We start from the raw sequence: 18580 nt of genomic DNA, 5'->3' as shown, positions 1-18580 counted from the left end.
AAGCAGTTTTTGTAACGTTTATTAATCGTTGCCAATGATAAAGCCACTTTTTCTATTAACTGTGTATTGCCAACAGTGGAAATTCTTTGGGCACCGCTCTTGTTTATTATTTCATTTTCACTCCCTCGATTCATACCATAATTGCATTTAATCTGCCTTAAAAGGTAACTCTACAAATTCTACATAAATAAATGTTTGAGATGTGAACAAAGTAATTCATATTGGATAGTGTAGCTTGATACTTTAGGAGGACACTTCATACAGATTAAGTGTAAACGAAATGGATGAGCACTACCAGCATGACATCAAGCTTGACTAGTAATGACTAGTGTTTCTTATAGTTTAGATAAACCAGAGTTTAGTGGTTTTAACCTTACTCACCTGCCGACATTCGTCTTCGTCCATCATGCTTGTGCTTTTCATGCTGTGTTGTCAGCCACACCCCCAGGAGCCATCAGCCAATAGCATTCGCTGACAGAACGGCCATGAGCCCGCCCCCAAACTGGCAAAAGGCCCACATGCCCGCCCCCAAACTGGCCAAACCACTCCCAATCAAATACGCGAGCACAAAACTCACTCCAGCGCAGAAAACAGTCGAAGGAGATTGTGCTCGCGCGAGGGATATTTACGCGCGCGAGTTGTGTTTTTGCGATTACTAGTTTTGACATTAATGTAACGCCATAGTACACAGCCTGCAGTACACTGGTGAATAGTTGTGTTACCTACCCGTTCTGGTGAGTAGTTATGTTACTTACTTAGTAAATTCATATATAACTAATGGAGTGTGAAATAAGAAAAGAGTAGGGAGCTTTGTTTTTTTTTTCTCTACAAGTGACCAAGTTGACCTCCAGCGGTTTTGCCAGACAATGAGTGAGTGTTTCTGCACTCTTTGAAGACCAAAGCATTACACTAGAAGTATGGGGGGATCTCAACATGAGACGGTGGCTGAAAGAGTGGAGGACAAAGGGAAAGATGAAGGAGTTCATCTCAGGCGGAAGATCACTCTGCTGCCCGCTGTCTCCTTCATCATCGGCTCAGTGGTGGGCAGTGGCATCTTCATTGCTCCTAAAGGGGTGCTGATGAATTCAGGCAACGTGGGTCTGTCCTTGCTGGTGTGGGCACTCTGTGGCGTCCTCTCCACCTTTGGTATGTTTAAGATATTTTTTATGGCACTGAAAGCCAGAATTAGGTCCATGAAAATAACATATTCCATAAAATAGCTGTGTTGCCAATCAGTTTTTTTCTTCTATTCTATTTTGTACACTTTGGTATCCAGGATCTGTCATTTTCACTGCAGTTTGTGTTTTGTTTGGTTCTTCAGATTGTTTGAACAGTTAAAAATGCATAAAACCTAAATGAACACCATGTTTCCATTTTTTCCAAAACAAAATTTTCCTTTTATGTATGATATAAATTTAAGAAAAGGAAATAGGCTATGCTAGGTTTCTATAATATTCTTTTGATGGGATTTCTAATCAGTAAATAGCAATCCTGTGGTTTTTAACTGTTACCAACATGGTACAATGTGAAAAAAGGATGCATTTTGCAATGCTTTCAAAAATGTAACATTTTACAACATATTGTAAACAATTTCGGAGAGACAAAATAACAGAACTACAGTATTTCAATACCTCGGTTTGTACACAAAAGTTAAAGTTAGAGTGCGTGTGTATTTGCAGATATGCAGTACTTAGTAAATGACATGTAAAGCTGTTTTTCAAAGCAGTAAGGGAATATTTGTTCAAAAAACACTGACATTACAATAAATACAATTTAAAAAAATCTATTGTGATTGCATGTGTTAGTGTGTTGCCTTAACCATTAATAAATCTGTCCTGGAAGAAGTTTAGTATTTACAGTTACAATGCAATAACTGCTTCAGGTCATCAATCAATGATCATCATCATTAAATTTAATCAGGTGTGCTGCTGATGAAACCAGCCATTAGGGGTGTACTTTGTGTACTTCTGGTGCCGGTCCCAAGCCCGGATAAATGGTGAGGGTTGTGTCAGGAAGGGCATCCGGTGTAAAACTTGTGCCAAAACTATCATGCGATCGCAAATATCAACGATCACAAATATGATTGCCATACCGGATTGGTCGAGGCCCGGGTTAACAATGACCGCCTCCAGTGCTGTTGACCAGCAGGGTGCTGGTGGAAATTGGACTACTGTAGGTCAAAGACCATCAAAGAGGAGAGGAGGAAGGCGGGTTAGAAGGCAGCAAGAGAGACGGAAAGGCAGGAGTGTGGAGGTAAGAGTAGGGACTCTGAACATAGGGACAATGACTGGTAAAGGCAGAGAGCTTGCAGATATGATGGAGAGAAGGAAGGTAGATATTCTGTGTGTTCAGGAGACCAGATAGAAAGGAAGTAAGGCCAGGAACATTGGAGGTGGATTCAAACTGTTCTATCATGGTGTAGAGAGGAAGAGAAATGGAGTAGGGATAATCCTAAAGGAACAGCTTGGGAAAAGTGTTCTGGATGTAAAGAGAGTGTCAGACAGGATCATGAGCCTGAAGTTGGAAGTTGGAGGTTGATGGTGTGATTTTGAATGTGGTCAGTTCATATGCACCACAGGTTGGTTGTCAGAGAAAGAGGAATTTTGGAGTAAGATGGATGAAGTGGTAGATGGTGTCCCTAGAGAGGAGAGATTGATGATTGGTGCAGACTTCAATGGACATGTTGGTGAAGGGAACAGAGGGGATGAAGAGGTGCTGGGTATGTATGGTGTGAAAGACAGAAATGTGGAAGGTCAGATGGTTGTAGTTTTTGCAAAGAGAATGAAAATGGCTGTGGTGAACACATATTTTCAGAAGAGGGAAGAACACATGGTGACATACAAGAGTGGAGGGAGGTGCGCACAGGTGGATTATATCCTTAGCAGGAGATGCCACCTAAAGGAGATTGGAGATTGTAAACTGGTGCCAGGGGAAATGTAGCAAGGCAGCATAGGGTGGTTGTTTGTAGAATGAGATTAGAAACAAAGAAGAGGAAGAGAGTGAAGACAGAGCCAAAGATTAGATGGTGCAAGCTGAAGGAGGATGGTTGCAGGCAGTTCAGGGAAAAATTGCAACAGGCCCTTGGGGGCAGTGAGGAGCTACCTCAGGACTGGGAAAATACAGCTAAGGTGGTGAGAGAAACTGGCAAGAATGTGTTGGGTGTTTCGTCTGGTCAGAGAAAGAAGACAAGGAAAGTTGGTGGTGGAATGAGGAAGTCCAGGAGAGTATTCAGAAGAAGAAGGCAGCTAAGAAAAAGTGGGATAACCAGAGAGATGAAGGAAGTAGGCAGGAGTACTGTGAGGCTAGTCACATAGCGAAAAGAATGGTGGCAAAGGCTCAGGCCTATGATGAGCTGTATGAGAGGCTGGACAGTAAAGAAGGAGTAAAGGACTTGTATTGTTTGGCTAAACAGAGAGACAGAGCTGGAAAGGATGCACAGCAGGTTAGGCTGATAAAGGATAGAGAGGGAAATGTACTAGTGAGTGAACAGAGAGTGATGAGTAGATGGAAGGAGTACTTTGAAGAACTAATGAATGAGGAAAACGAGAGAGAGGAGGACAACGGGGGGAGAGACAGTGGATCAGGAAGTGCAGAGAATTAGTAAAGTGGAAGTGAGGGCAGATGTATGGAGATGTTTAGGAGAGAAGGCAGTGGACTTTTTAACCAGGTTGTTTAACAAAATCCTGACGAGTGAGAGGATGCCTGATGAGTGGAGAAGCAGTGTATTGGTCCCCATTTTTAAGAACAAGGGTGATGTGCAGAGCTGCAGTAACTACAGAGGCATAAAGTCGATGAGCCACAACATGAAGGTATGGGAAAGAGTTGTTGAAGCAAAGCTAAGGCGAGAGGTTCAATTTTTGCGTTGAGAGTGTTGGTAGAGAAGTACAGAGAAGGTTAGAAGGAGCTACATTGTGTCTTTGTGGATCTAGAGAAGGCATATGATAGGGTGCCAAGAGAGGAACTGTGGTACTGTATGAGGAAGTCAGATGTAGCTGAAAAGTATGTTAGGGTGGTGCAGAACATGTATGAGGATAGTGAGACAGTGGTGAGGTGTACAGCTGGAGTGACAAATGGTTTCAAGGTGAAGGTAGGGTTACATCAGGAATCAGCTTTGAGCCCCTTCTTGTTTGCAATGGTGATGGACAGGTTGACAGATGAGGTCAGGCAGGAGGCTCCATGGACCATGATGTTTGCAGATGACATTGTAAACTGTGGTGAGAGTAGAGAGCAGGTGGAAGAAAATCTGGAGAGGTGCAGGTTTGCACTGGAGAGGAGAGGAATGAAGGTCAGTAGAGATAAGACGGAATACATGTGTGTGAATGAGTGGAAGGCAAGTGGAAAGGTGAAAATGCAAGGAGTAGAGGTCGTAAAGGTGGATGACTTCAATATCTTGGGTCAACCATCCAGAGCAATGGACAGTGTAAAAAAGAGGTGAAGAAGAGGGTGCAGGCAGGATGGAGTGGGTGGAGACAGGTGTCAGGGCTAATGTGTGACAGAAGGATAGCAGCAAGAGTGAAAGGAAAGGTTTACAAGACAGTAGTGCGTCCTGCTATGATGTATGGTTTGGAGACTGTGGCTCTGTCTAAAAGACAGGAGGCTGAGCTGGAGGTGGCGGAGATGAAGATGCTTAGATTTTCGTTGGGAGTGACAAGGCTGGACAAGATTAGAAATGAGCAGATCAGAGGGACAGCGAAGGTGGAGCAGTTTGGAGATAAAGCCAGAGAGGCCAGGTTGAGATGGTTTGGACATGTGTTGAGGAGGAATAGTAGATATATTGGGCAAAGAATGTTGGAGATGGAGCTGCCGGGTAGAAGGAGAAGAGGTAGACCTCCGAGAAGGATGTAGTTAAGGTGGACATGGAGATGGTTGGTGTGAAAGTAGAGGAGGCAATGGATAGGGCAAGATGGAGGCAGATGATCCGCTGTGGCGACCCCTAAAGGGAGCAGCCGAAAGATTAAGAAGAAGAAGAAGAAGAGGTGTGCTGCTGATGAAATTTTACAAACCCACGTGATGACTGGAGTGCAGCAGGAAGTCAAGAACCAAACCTGTCTTTCTTTTTCTGGTTATCTAATTGTATTAACAACATTTTTGAAAACAAGACATCATGGTAACATTTTACTGTATTTATTTTAATTAGAAATGCATTCATCATGTTTTTTTATTGGTTCCTGGCCCAATGCCAAGTTGCACACACTGTATGGAGTAAATTCACACTTGAAACACACTAGCGCATGATTTTTATTACGCATTATCATTACATATGTAGCATTATTTATTCTTTACTGGACTAGACTGACATTTTATATTGATAAATGAAAGATCAGTTGCCTATTTATATAACATGAATCAAAGTGCTGTACCCAAAGTAAGGGGCAGGTGGCTATTTAGCACAATGAGCCATGAACAATTATGTATTTAGTGATTGTAGCAAAAGTGCACTTACCTGTATGACATTATCTAAGTCTAAGTCATGTTCTAAAGTTTCAAAACAGGCCAAATTAAAAATCATAAACTGGCAGATTGCTTTTTGGAGTAAATTTCTAATTCTGATCTTGGCTGGTCTTGATTGTGCAAAACTTATTCTAATGTGATATAGTGTTTTTATTTGCAAAACACCCCTACAAACAGTTTTAAACAACTTTCATGGCTGCCTAAGACTTTTGCATAGTGCTGTATACATAATACCATCTATGTGTGTTGTGTCTGTTGCTCTGCTCAGGTGCCCTGTGCTATGCTGAGTTAGGTACCAGCTTTAAAAAGTCTGGTGGTCATTATACATACTTACTTGAGACCCTTGGCCCCCTTCCTGCTTTCCTGAGACTGTGGGCTGAGTTCATTTTCATCAGGTTAGTGTGTTCTGAATTTCAGTACACTGAAGAAAAATTTTGTAGTAAGTTTGTGTATACAGTGCATATACATGTACAATGCAGTGTGAAAAGCCTGTTGGAAACTTCAGTTCATTCAACTTAGTGTGCAGTGATTTACTGACATTTCTTGACAAATACTTTTCTGTGTTTTAGGCCGGCAGTGGCCTCTTATGTGTCACTGGCTTTTGGGCGCTATGTTGTAGAACCACTTTACATGCCATGCCCAGCTCCTCCAGCACTGGTCAAACTAGTCAGCATCCTTGGAGTTAGTGAGTAGCTAAATCCAGTAGCTTCAGTAGCTAAATCCTTTTTTAAGTACATACAAGGGCATCTCATTGAAGGTAAATTGCTATGGCGGTGTGACTTGCATTATATTGAAAATACATTCCTGAATTATTTATGTAGTACAAGGTTGGCCTGCATTACAAAAACAATTAATGTTTGTTTGATTATGTGAATGTCTTAATGCACCCACAGAAACTAATGTGGAATCTACAATCAGTGTGCTTGCCCCACACAAGTTTAAATTTAGGCCTGGATTCTTGCACAGTTTGATGAATTCTGTGCTCCATCACACTGAATAAAACTGGATTTACTGCTGAGTTGAATCTGTTGTGTTTGAGCCTGAAATTTACCAAACTGTGCAGGAATCTTTCTCTCCAGGACCAGAGGCTCAGTTGTATGTTGCATATAAAGGTTCACTGGATATTGGATATGTGGTTGCATGCAAAAGTAAACAAAATATATAATTTGTTGACTTTTGAAGCAAAAATAAGTAAACACAACCTCTGCAGCAAACTATAATGAAAAATATTTTTTTCTGCAAATGTTAATGCACAATTGCTTTACATAGGTTGTGTTCATGTCTTTTCACTTCAAAAATCAACAAAATATGTAATTTGGCCAGGGGTGTCCAAAGATCAGAATGTAATTGTAGGTGTTATGTCAATTTGGCATCAAAGCTGATAAAAGATGACAGATGACATGCACTGGAACAAGCTTTTATGAATGCTTATGCAGGTTTATGTCAACCTGTCTTGACAAGTTTATGTAGGTGTCATGTAGGCTTTGGAAAACTGCCTTACAGTAGGGGTGGGCAATATGACAATACTCTATTGTTCAATTATGTCACAATATGCTTTTTTGAGCATATCAAGGATATTGTCAGTACTTAAAGAATGGTGACTAACTGCATGTTTCTTTACAAAGTGAGCATAATAACTCCTGTTTAATTAGATTTAGTGTAGTGCAGTTAAAACATTTAACAAAAATTATTGTAGTTGTAGAATATTTAGTATATGTGGCACTATATACTATGCTATTTTGTTGGTTCCAAATTATTTAACTTATCTTATTATATAGTATCATGACTGTGATCAATGTTTTCATCATATCACCCACCTCTACCCTATATTACTCTAAAGTAAATCTTCTGTTTATGTATATTCTAGCATTTGTAGTGGCAGTGAATTGCTGGAGCGTGTCTTTGGCCTCTCGTACTCAAGTCACTCTGACCTTCATTAAAATCTTTGCTCTTGCTCTAATCATCGTCCCAGGCATCATGGCCCTTGCCCAAGGTAGGAAATGTGGAATACAATAGTGTGTTACAATAGAAAGCCAAATTCGTTCCTCTTTAAAGCACCAAAGCTCTCTAGATGCCCCAAGCTACGCAACAGTAGCGATTATGCAAGTGAACAAATTCTGCATTTTCTAAATTGTTATTGTCTTATTAAGACTAACAAGACACATCTGGAATAAGAAGAATCATCCACTTTACAATTTCATGCTTGTATACCAATTCCTCTGACATAACATATAAAAACACACATAAAAATACATTTGTCATTTTTAACAGTTATCTGAATTTTTAACTCCTTAAAATCAATATCGGTCATACAATTTATGTATCAGTCAGGCCCTAGTGTCAATAAATGTGAAAAAAGATACTTATTTCACCTAAGAAGTATTAGACATTTAACTTATTTAAGCAACAGCCTTTGATTTATTGTTTATTGACACACAGTAAGTAGTTTGATCAGGTTATAATGTTTAGAACAAATCTTGCTAGATGGAGCTGGTAAGCAGAGTTAGAGTTCTGCAAAACTGTTCTGTACAAGTCACAAACATTGGGAATGTTTTAATGTTTTAAACATTGGGAGGTTCTAAAGAGTGAACTAAAGAGTATATTTTGCTGTTAATAATTGTCAGATTATTCACAATCATCAGACTGGAGTGAGTTTGTGGTTTAGTGTCTTTTCTCTCTCACATCAGGACAAACAGAAAACTTCCAGAATGCTTTTGACATAGACACAGAATCTTTCACTGTGTCCAAGCTTCCTTTGGCCTTCTACTCAGGTCTCTATGCCTATGGTGGATGGTGAGTATTAAACCGGAATTCCACTTATTTTTCAAAATTGTTGGCAGGATCAAACCATGAAGATGTAAACAATGTTAGAATGTTTTGATGTTTTTTTTCCTAATTCTAGAGAAACTTAGTCTGAAAAGTGAGTCTTAACTGTTCACAGCGGTGTTGATAGGAACCAGTCTCTAAACGTTACTTCATAGAAAGTTACTGTTACCTGATGCTTGACATGCTTCACAATATATTTTTTAGAATACGTGCGGTGTGAAGAGGCATATGCTTGGTGTTTGTTTAGTAAATGCATAGTAAATAAATGTCTGTATATTACGTTGCACACTCCTGGTTCCTATCACCACTTTGTTCTCTTTTTTTCATCAACTGACAAAAACAAATTTACAGTACAGTCTGTGTGAAACTGTATAGTGACACAAGTTCTGTACCCAAGTTCACTGGATTTGAAATTAAACAATGATAGTGAGGTCAAAGAGCAAAAAAAGTGTCTTTAAATCGAGGGTGATTGTTTCAGGTGAACAGTACAGGAATCACAGCTCTTCTGATACACAGTAACATATTCAGGTTACAGGATTAATGTTTTATAAGACTTTGTTCCAGAACACAACAGATTTTTCATGTATTTTTAACAAGTGGGTACTTGGTATCCATCTTGTAGTAACTCAGGTCATGCTGCTTCTCTTTGTTGTTTGACAAAACTATGCCTGCATCTTGGTTAGCGATCTTTATTTGTGAACATATTTTTCAGTCAGCCACTAGTGGCTACTGTGGTCCTTTGTTGTCATTCAGATCATTCACTTTTACCAAATTCCCTTTTTTGTCCTCATGTTGAGAGACAACAGTAAGACTCCAAATGTAAACATGTCAAATGTGAGTGGTGTGTGCAGTAATCATTTTAAACAGTAATGTTTACTACGTTGTTGCATGTCCTTTGCATGCACTCCCTGCCTGAAGTCTGCAATTCATGGACATCATAAGTTATGATGTATCGTCTCTGATGATACTCTGCCATGCTCGTACCACAGCCATCTTTAGCTCCTACATGTTTCAGCTGCTAGTCCCCTTAAGTTTTTTCTTCAGCATATGAAAAGCATATTCAGGGGATTTGTTTTAGGTGACTGACTGGGCCAATCAAGAATTGTCCATTTTTTAGCTTTGAAAAACTCCTTTCTTGTTTTGCCAGTATACACTGATCAGACATAACATTATGACCACCTCCTTGTTTCTACGCTCACCGCTGAAGAACAGGGTAAAAGGAGGCTAACAAAGTATTCAGAGAAACAGATGGACTACAGTTTGTCATTGTAGAACTAAGTGGAGCTGATAAAATGGACAATGAGTGTAGAATCAAGAAAGTGGTCATAATGTTATGCCTTATGTTTTTGCTTTGAGAAGTGTTCTGAACTTGAACTAATACAATGTTTCTGTACCTGGCAGAATTCATTTTAGTATTGCCATCAGCCATAATCCTTAGTAAAGATAAATGAGCCAATACCTGTGGCAGCCATACAGGCCCAGGCCATAACACCCTCACCACCATGTTTTACAGATGTTGTGGTATGCTTTACACTTTGCTATTGCTCTCGCAATGATAATCTTTGTTAATCTTGGTCTTATCTGTCCGCAAGACATTTTCCTCTTCAGGCTCTTTTAAGAACTTTAGAAGAACTTTATATCATTATTCATTCATTATGGTGCAAATTCTTCTGTCATCAGCTGTGGAGATCTTCCTTGTCTTACCAGTCTGATTTTGATTACTAAGCTAGTTTTCTCTTTCTTCTTAATAATCTTACAACTTGATTTTGGTAGTCCTAAAGTGTGGCTGATGTTCCTTACTGTTTTATTTTTGTTCCTCAGACTTGTAATGACTTCCTTGACTTCTCTTGGCACAACTCTGTCCTCTTGTTGAAAACAGTCAAAGCAGACTCCAAAGCTGACTAAAAGAATGTTGTACCTACCCTAATGAAACAATGAAACACACCAAACACCCTGTGTAGGTGTAGCCCTATGTCCCAAACTCTATTGTGCCTTAAAATTTAATTTAAAGCTTATGTTTTGCATTTTAACCTGGCAGTCACTGTGTTTTTTTTTTTTTTTCAAATCAAATGTGTCACTGCGCAGTTACTTATGGTACACTACTGTCTTTGATTTCAGGTTTACTTTAAACTATGTGACAGAGGAAGTTGTTAATCCGAATAGGTATGTAAAACTGAAAAGGGAATCTAATCATACGACTAAAGCAACTTTACTTCATTAGGGGATTCCACCAATGTTTCAGAATTTCTGTATAATTTAATTGATTTAATTCTGTATAACTGTTAATTGAGAAACTAAAGTCATTGAGACTGCTTTGGTGTGGAACTTATCATTTCTTTCCAGTAGTGATGGGAACCTGGTGTCACAATGTCTACAGTGCAAATTTTATTTACTATCCAAAATGAGAGAATGAGAGACTCCATTTAATGTTGATAATGGTAGAAGAGTTGTAAGTCTGAAAAAAAAACTTTCTCTAGGGACTATTTACAATATCAATCAATCAATCAATCAATCAACCTTTATTTAGTCTCAGAGAACATTGAGGGTGCCCCTCATTTACAATGTTGCCCCTCATTTAAAATGTTGCTCTCTGCCATGAATGTTTTAAAATATTTTAGGCCAAAAGCTTATCTGGAAACTTTTGTTCAACAATGTTTCAGGCAAAAGATTTATAAACACTTCACGTATTAACTTTCTATAATGTAGCTTTTAGAAACTATAAACAATTCAAATGTATGGTTCCTATCAGTACTACTCACATCAAACCACCAAATATTTATTTACATCATAAAGATTTAATTATTTAGAAACTTTGATACTTGTGGTGTTGTAAAATGTGTCTAAGTTCAGATTCTTGTACCTGTCAGAAACATTCCACTGGCAATCGCTTTATCAATGATCACAGTTACCGTGTGTTATGTGCTGGTTAATGTGGCATACTACACTATGATGACCGGAGCTGAGCTGCTGATGTCTGAGGCAGTGGCTGTGGTCAGTATTAATGGGACTTAAACATTTCTAAAAATTACCCTTATTTGAATGTGTATAGGCCAGTTCCCTTTTATTCCTTTTTGACTGTATACAGACCTTTGCCAGCCGAGCTTTGCAGGGCATGGCCTCAGGGGTGCCCATACTGGTTTCTCTGTCCTGCCTTGGGGCCCTTAATGGAGGATTCTTTGGAGTACCTAGGTATGGAATCCACAGTTACAAAAGATAAAACATATATCTTAAGTTTCAATAATAAGTTATTATTGATTAAAAACAACATTTGAAAAAACAACAAAAAAGTATTTTTTAATTATTTTTACAAATTATAATATAGGAGTTTAGAATTTGGCAAGCCAGGAGGAATAGCTGAAACACTCCCAAATAGTGTTCAAAGCTGGTGTAAACTTACCTCAATGTACTTAAAATCTGTTATTGCAGCACAAGGTGGTTCTTCCAAGTACTAGTCTGAAGAGGTTGAAAACTTCTGCAAGCAGTATTTGATTTTGATTTCCTAATAATATAATGGTTTGCAATAACAATTCTCACTGGAACAATCAGTGTGTCGTTTGTAATTCAAAGAAATCTGATGACATTAAAGCCCTGGAGCACAGAGTTGAATATTAAATATGTTTGTATGATACTAAACTTGGGTGTCATCCAGCAAAGCTTGAATAAATAATGTAAGATATAAAGTATTCAAGTATGAGTAAACAAATGAACGGATGACAGGCAGCTACAAACAGCTGGCTTAGTTTGCTAACTTTTGGTTATGCTGAGTTAGCTTTAGCTCTTGAAGTGTCTCTGGCTCTGAAACTGTTTTGTGTGGGTAGGGCAAGAGCCTTGTGATTGGTCAGGGGAATGCTTACTGAAGTATTACCCAAAATTTCATCCACCCAATTTATATCAAGAGGAGAGAAATAATGATATGTGTGTGTGTGTGTGTGTGTGTGTGCGCGCGCGCATATATATGTATGGGTGTGGTATAGGATGCTGTTTGTGGGAGCCAGAGAGGGACACTGGCCAGCTCTCTTTTCTATGATCCACTTACGCAGAAAAACACCCCTGCCAGCTGTGCTATTACTGGTAATGTACAGTGATTTCATATTTAGTTTGTGTTTTTGTTTTATTTAAGAAAAATATTTTAAACACACCATGAGTATACAGTATTTTGTTGCATGCTCCTGTGCTTACTTGAGAATGCGGATATGTTTCATTTTTTCCTGATCTGTCTGTCCACCCATGTGTTTACTCATAGCAGTGTTTGATGTCTGTTACCCACGCAGTCTATCGCTATTCTTTTCTTTTAAATGTTATTTGGAAAGGACATTTAGCCATTGCCATCAACATCATCTACTGGAGTAAAAATTCTTTGTAAAACATAAAGAATGATGGGAAACTTACTTTTTGCAACATCACCAAAATGCATCTGTTATTTTATAACAATTATCAAGGTTAAAATCCAAAGAACGCAGGACTATACATCTTGACATACACCCTGACATGTATTTTTTCCAGAACAGAACTATTTACAGTATTTGAGTATTTGACTGTATCTTAGCAGTAACTGCTCAGTATGGGTAATCTTTTGTCAGAGTTTTAGATAGCAATATTTTTTTTTTCACAATAAAAGCCTACTGCATGCCTTTAATCTAGTCTTGTATTTATAGAGAATTTGGTTGATGCTAATTTTCATTTAAAGCCTTTTTGTATGCTACTAGAAGTACTTTAAAAATATAGTATTATATGTATCCTTAGATTTCATATCTGTATATCTTATATATACATTGTATATGCTTATGTTGTTCACAGTACCCTCTGGTGCTTGTCATGGTAGCAAGAGGAGAAATCTTTCAATTGATCAACTTCGCCTCCTTCTCACGCTGGTTCTTTATTGCCTTGGCGACTCTGGGGCTTCTTGTCCACCGCTATCGATTCCCACACTATCCAAGGCCATTTAAGGTCTTTGCCATTTCCTGTTTCTATGTTTTTAGTTAATTTAACTTTTTTGATGTAAATTTACCCCATATCACTAGTTTATAAATAAATTCTCATTCATTTCTATTTCCTTCAGTGTTTTGGTGCTAGGACAACACATATGTTGTTAAATACTGTATGAGAAGCCAAACACTATTTGAAATCAACACACTTTTTTTTCTGAATCCAGGTTCCCTTTGCTCTGATTGTGATCTTCACAGTGGTGTGTTTCTGCATCGTGGGTATGTCTCTGTATTCGGACCCATGGAACACAGGCGGCAGTTGCGCTCTTACACTTTCTGGAGTACCAGTGTACTACCTGGCAATAAAACGCTCATATATACCAGCCCAGTGGAGAAAGGCCTTCAGTGAGTTGAGCCTTTACTTTCTCAACCAAATTTATGTGTTATTGCTGATCCCAACTGCTTCATACTGCTCAAAAATCTCTAGGTCACTCTCTGCCATATAAGATAAGGATAAGATAAGATAAGGCTTTATTGTCACATGTGGTACATGGGGTGGAACAAAATAGTGTACTCAAGGTCCCAGTTAACTCCCAAAAGTTGCAAATAAGGTGCAAATAAGAGCAGCATGAAACACAGCAGCATGAGTATGAGGTAGAAGGTGTACATCTTAATACTGGTAATGTATAAAGTGACGTGTAGGGGTGATATAGTGGAGGCACTGATTCATTACAGCAGCAGAGATAAATAAGTGGACATGAAGTGCCATTGCAGTGATGTCTAATTGGAGTTTAAGAGTCTTACGGCTTCAGGAAAGAAGCTGTTTCTCAGTCTGGTTGTTTTACTCTTAATGCTCCGCAGCCTCCTACCTGAGGGGAGCAGGACAAAGGATAAAGTATGTGTGTGCTGGATGAGTGGGGTCCTTCGTGATGCCAGTGGCCCTTTTCCTGCATCTGGAGGTGTAAATGTCCATGGTGGTGGGAAGGCTGACTCCAACAGTCCTCTGTGCAGCCTTCACCACCCTCTGCAGAGCTTTCCTTTCTGCCGCAGAGCAACTTCCGTGCCACACATTGATGCTGGAGCACAGAACATACTCCACCCCACATCTGTAAAATGAGGTGAGGACTGAGCTCCCGAGTACAGCACGCCTCAACCATCTGAGGAAGTAGAGGCGCTAATGTGCCTTCCTGATCAGGCTATAAGTGTTATTACTCCAGGTAAAATTGTTACTTAGGTGTACACCCAAGTACCTATAGCTGGAGACCACTTCCACTGCAGATCCTCCGACGTGTAGGGGGAGGGGAGAGATGGTGTTGCCCCTTCTGAAATCCACAATCATCTCCTTTGTCTTCTTCACACGGATGCAGAGATCATTCTCACTGCACCAAATCCCCAGGTGTTCCACCTCCTGCCTATAGCCAGATTGATCACTATTTGTGATGCATCCAACCACTGGCATATTGTCTACAAACTTTACAATATGACAGCCTGGATGGATGGTTGAGCAGTCATATGTGAGCAGTGTAAACAGGATGGGGCTCAGCACACAGCCCTGAGGGGAGCCAGTGCTGAGGATGATGCTGTGGATCCTCACAGACTGTGGCCTGTTAGTCAGGAGGTCCAGGACCCAATTACAGAGAGATGTGCTCAGTCCAAGTGTATGGAGTTTGTAAGCCAGGGTCTGGGGAATCTTGGCAGATGTGAAATCCACAAAGAGCATACGGACGTAAGAATCCTTACTCTTCAGGTGGGTGAGTGCAGTGTGGACCACAGAGGAGATGGCATCCTCTGTGGATCGTTTTTTCCGGTACACATACTGGTGTGGATCCCCAGTGACGTCAATGTTGGCTTTGATGTGGGTCATAACCAGTCTTTCTTAGCACTTTGTGACTATCGCGGTGAGGGCTACTGGCCGATAGTCATTCAGTCCTGTCACAGTGGAGCTCTTAGGGACTGATGACTGATGACGGTGGCGGACTTCAGGCAGGTGGGGACAACTGCCTGGATTAAAGAGGAGTTGAAGATATCTGTCAGCACCTTGGAGAGTTGGTCTGCACAGCACTTCAGCACATGCTGAACATGAATTTTATCCGGGCCAGCAGCTTTGCGGGCATTCATTTTCTTAAGGATCCTCCTCACCTCAGTTTGGGTCACACTGAGGGGCTGTTCTCCAGGTGGTGGAGTGAGTCTGGGAGGTGTGTTTGGGTCCTCAAAGCGGGCATAGAACTTATTGAGAACATTGGGCAGTGGAGGGTCCCTAGTGCACTGCGCATGTCTGGTGTTGTAGTCTATGATGCACTTGATACCCTTCCACATGCTCCGTGGATCCTGGGAAGAAAACATAAATATGAAGAAAATATAAAGTCTCATGAAGCCTCTGAAGACTGTATATAGGACAGTATTTGTATAGGATGTAACAATTGCAAGTTTATAAAACATCAGTTCTAAAAAGGTGGGACAGTGTGAGAAATTCAAACAGAAAACAGTGATTTGGAAATCCACTTTGACATGTATTTAAACTAAAGCAGTACAAAGACAAAATATTTAACGTCTCATCAACTTGTTTATCATCAACTTGTTTGTGAAATGTTAAACAGGAGATGAAATCATACTTGAGTATAAAAGGAACATCCAGGAAAGGCTTAGTTCTTACTTCTCTGAGCAAGTATGTGTCGCTGTCAAGCTTCGCCAATTTGCCAAATTTGCCATTTTGCCATTTGCTTCAGCAAGAATGTTCAACCACTTATTGCAAAAGAATCAGAGAATTCTGAGAAGTCTCTGTGTATATCCAAAAATGTAAGTTAAGACTGTACTGTGGACAGTGGAAGCCATATGTCAGCAATTTCTAGAAATACTGTTGATTCCTTTGGGCTTGACTTCATCTGAAATGGACTACTGCATGGAAGCATGTATTTAAGAAAATAATGGATGTCATGTTCTCTGAGACAGACAAAATGAACAATCCAGATTGTTCCCAGCATAAAGTTAGGGATGGTTAGATGGTATGAAGGCACCAGTAATGCACTATATCTATATACACATTTTGGAGCAACATATGCTGCCTTCTAGATGATCTTTTTCAAGGATGTCCTTATTTTTTTCAATGTGATAACATCAAGCCACATTTTATATGTGTTGTAACAGCAGGGCTTCATAATCAGAAAATGCAGAGGCAAGACTGGCTTACCTGTCTGCCACTGAAAACACATGGCACATTAGAAGAGCAAAATATGACGACAAAGGCCACATATCATTGTGCAGCTGAAGACTTGTATAATAGCACAATGGCAAAACCATTCATCAGCTTCCAAGCGATTTAAAATAAGGATATTTTTCAATGAAGTTCACTGGTTAAAATATTAAATACTATTTTTTTGTATTGTTCTGCAAGTGTGAGAACATGACATTTCACCAGTTAGTTAACAGTGAGCTGTCAAATCATGAGCTGAGTCTAATTGAAAAAGTACATCTTCAAACAAAACCATTTCTTAGATCAAAGAGAACCAGTTGGTATTAAAAGGTTTGCTTAATTATCATACTGTTACTGTTGCTTACATGATTCTGTAGAATAGTTGTTCATATTGAAATATTAAAAACAGCATATTTACTTACACTTTTTCTTGTATCCTTCAGACTACTGCAGCCTACAACTTCAGATCCTGCTGGAAGTGGTACAACAAGAAGTTCTGACTTACTGAGAGAAACAAGAACATTCTCTCCATCATACCGAGAGAAAAGTGAATCACAAAATCCTCCATGTTAAATATATGTACTCATATTGCTACTTACAATGTCGAGTGCATTAAGAAGTGATGTTTTCAGATTAGTCCACTGTGAAACTTTTCAGTTACATTTTTCTTGACTAGTTGCATGACATATACAGACTAGATTTAGAGTGAACTTTATACAAAGCGTTTAGATATCACTTTTTCTTTTTTAATATCATTATTATGAAGATATTGACGTTTTTTCTTTCAAAACTAGTGAGTTTTTTTCTTGTTTTGAACTTAAAATGAGCATTTAGTAGGCTGAGTCTACTCAACCATACTCAAACTACTCAACAACCACAGAAGAAGAGAACACTCAGCTCACATCATATAATGCAGGCTTCTCAAAAGTGGCCCTCAGGGACCTCCAGACAGTCCATGTTTTTTCTTTAGGGCTGTGTTGGGACTTGGGAACAAGATGTGGACCATTTGGGGGTCCCTGAGGACCAGAACTACTGTTACAGGACTAAATTGTGTTATTTTTTCCCTCTGATATCCAACCCAGCATTTTCTGCTGATATTGACCTGATACTAATATCCATTGATAACTGTCATGACATCTTTAAAAGGGTGGGGTGAAAGTAATAGTTTGTTCAAGAAATAAAAAATATACGGATACCGAGGTAAAATTACACAAAACAATTATACAACTACACAATATAATCTTACTTTGAACAAATCATGATTTTTTATGGCTGATTCAGATTCCCTTACAGCCAAACTGGCTGATTATGATGAGCCTTTTATATAAACAAAAAGCTCACACCATGGACTAAATGAACACAATGTTGAAACACACCAACACATTTCACAGTACTTTCTGCTAGCCAAAGCTGCAACATAAATAACATTATTTGTTCTTTAATATGCACACAAGCATTAAAGTACAGCATGAGGTGCCCTTACCTGAGTCATGATGCCTGTGCCATACAATTGCATCACAGATTGGACAAAATAAAAGTAATAAATTGATTACTGATTGCAAGTTCGGAGTAAAAATCAGCAGATTTCAATCATGCACGCTTAACAAATAATCAAGGCCCAGTGGCAAACGTCTGTGTAAATTCAATAAAACAAAATGTAAACATCTTATAGAACACCCTTTATTTAGATCTTATACGTAAAATAAACTGTGTTTTTGTGTGTGTACAGGGGTGGGAAACAGGCCTTAAGCAGTGTGTTTAGGGGTGGGTACAGGCCCCAAATGAACACAAAGCTTTAAACACTGTATATGCAGGATAGTGGGGCTTTAATGAAACTCTGCTTTTTAAATGTCCTGTTTAAGCGATTTTAAAATACACGACTCCAAAAAAGGTCAAGTGCTGATGGACTGCTACAATAAAAAATGGCATTAAAATATACGCATCAAAGCATTTTATTTAAAAGGCTACCAGTGGTAACATATGAATAAATGTCCTACAATTATTAGCTTAGTGCATTTGCTTTGAAAGGCAATCTGTGACTAGTAACACAAATCAGTTAGGTAAATAAACCTACCGCATGTTTATAAATTATTAAACAGGATATTGTGGCAGCTTTTGATGTTGAGATCCCTTCAATATACTTCCTAACTTTTTAGAAAACCCTACTAATTAGTGAATTAACCTGCTA

At 39.1% G+C, this 18580-nt stretch overlaps 1 protein-coding gene across 3 annotated transcripts; it reads left to right on the top strand.

Annotated features, from left to right (window-relative positions):
- Positions 1 to 565: 565 nt before the first annotated feature.
- Positions 566 to 18326, top strand: si:ch73-352p4.8 (cystine/glutamate transporter). Of its 3 annotated transcripts, XR_005130742.1 has the most exons (14): positions 566 to 734; positions 833 to 1146; positions 5720 to 5846; positions 6021 to 6136; positions 7319 to 7444; positions 8139 to 8244; positions 10396 to 10440; positions 11145 to 11268; positions 11363 to 11466; positions 12252 to 12348; positions 13075 to 13224; positions 13430 to 13607; positions 14064 to 14320; positions 16836 to 18326. XR_005130742.1 is itself a non-coding variant. In XM_017724045.2 (13 exons), exons 2-13 carry the CDS (start codon positions 918 to 920, stop codon positions 16898 to 16900), a joined length of 1467 nt encoding a protein of 488 aa, XP_017579534.1. In that variant the 5' UTR covers positions 566 to 734; positions 896 to 917; the 3' UTR covers positions 16901 to 18326. The 3 variants fall into 3 exon arrangements, 2 of the variants coding, with proteins under 2 accessions (XP_017579534.1, XP_017579532.1); XM_017724045.2 differs by lacking the exon at positions 14064 to 14320 and having other exon boundaries at positions 896 to 1146; XM_017724043.2 differs by lacking the exon at positions 14064 to 14320.
- Positions 18327 to 18580: the final 254 nt, after the last annotated feature.

The sequence above is a fragment of the Pygocentrus nattereri genome, chromosome 1 (assembly GCF_015220715.1).
Source record: "Pygocentrus nattereri isolate fPygNat1 chromosome 1, fPygNat1.pri, whole genome shotgun sequence".
Classification (NCBI taxonomy): Eukaryota; Metazoa; Chordata; class Actinopteri; order Characiformes; family Serrasalmidae; genus Pygocentrus; species Pygocentrus nattereri.
Note: the sequence above shows the minus strand (reverse complement) of the source record. Positions and strands in the feature narration are given on the sequence as shown.

Bases quoted from the DNA above. Each gene is read 5' to 3' on its own strand.
- si:ch73-352p4.8 (XM_017724045.2), top strand. From the start codon at position 918: ATGGGGGGATCTCAACATGAGACGGTGGCTGAAAGAGTGGAGGACAAA. The intron at 5,847-6,020 runs GTTAGTGTGTTC...TCTGTGTTTTAG, and splicing joins GCTGAGTTCATTTTCATCAG to GCCGGCAGTGGCCTCTTATG. The intron at 7,445-8,138 runs GTAGGAAATGTG...CTCTCACATCAG, and splicing joins CATCATGGCCCTTGCCCAAG to GACAAACAGAAAACTTCCAG.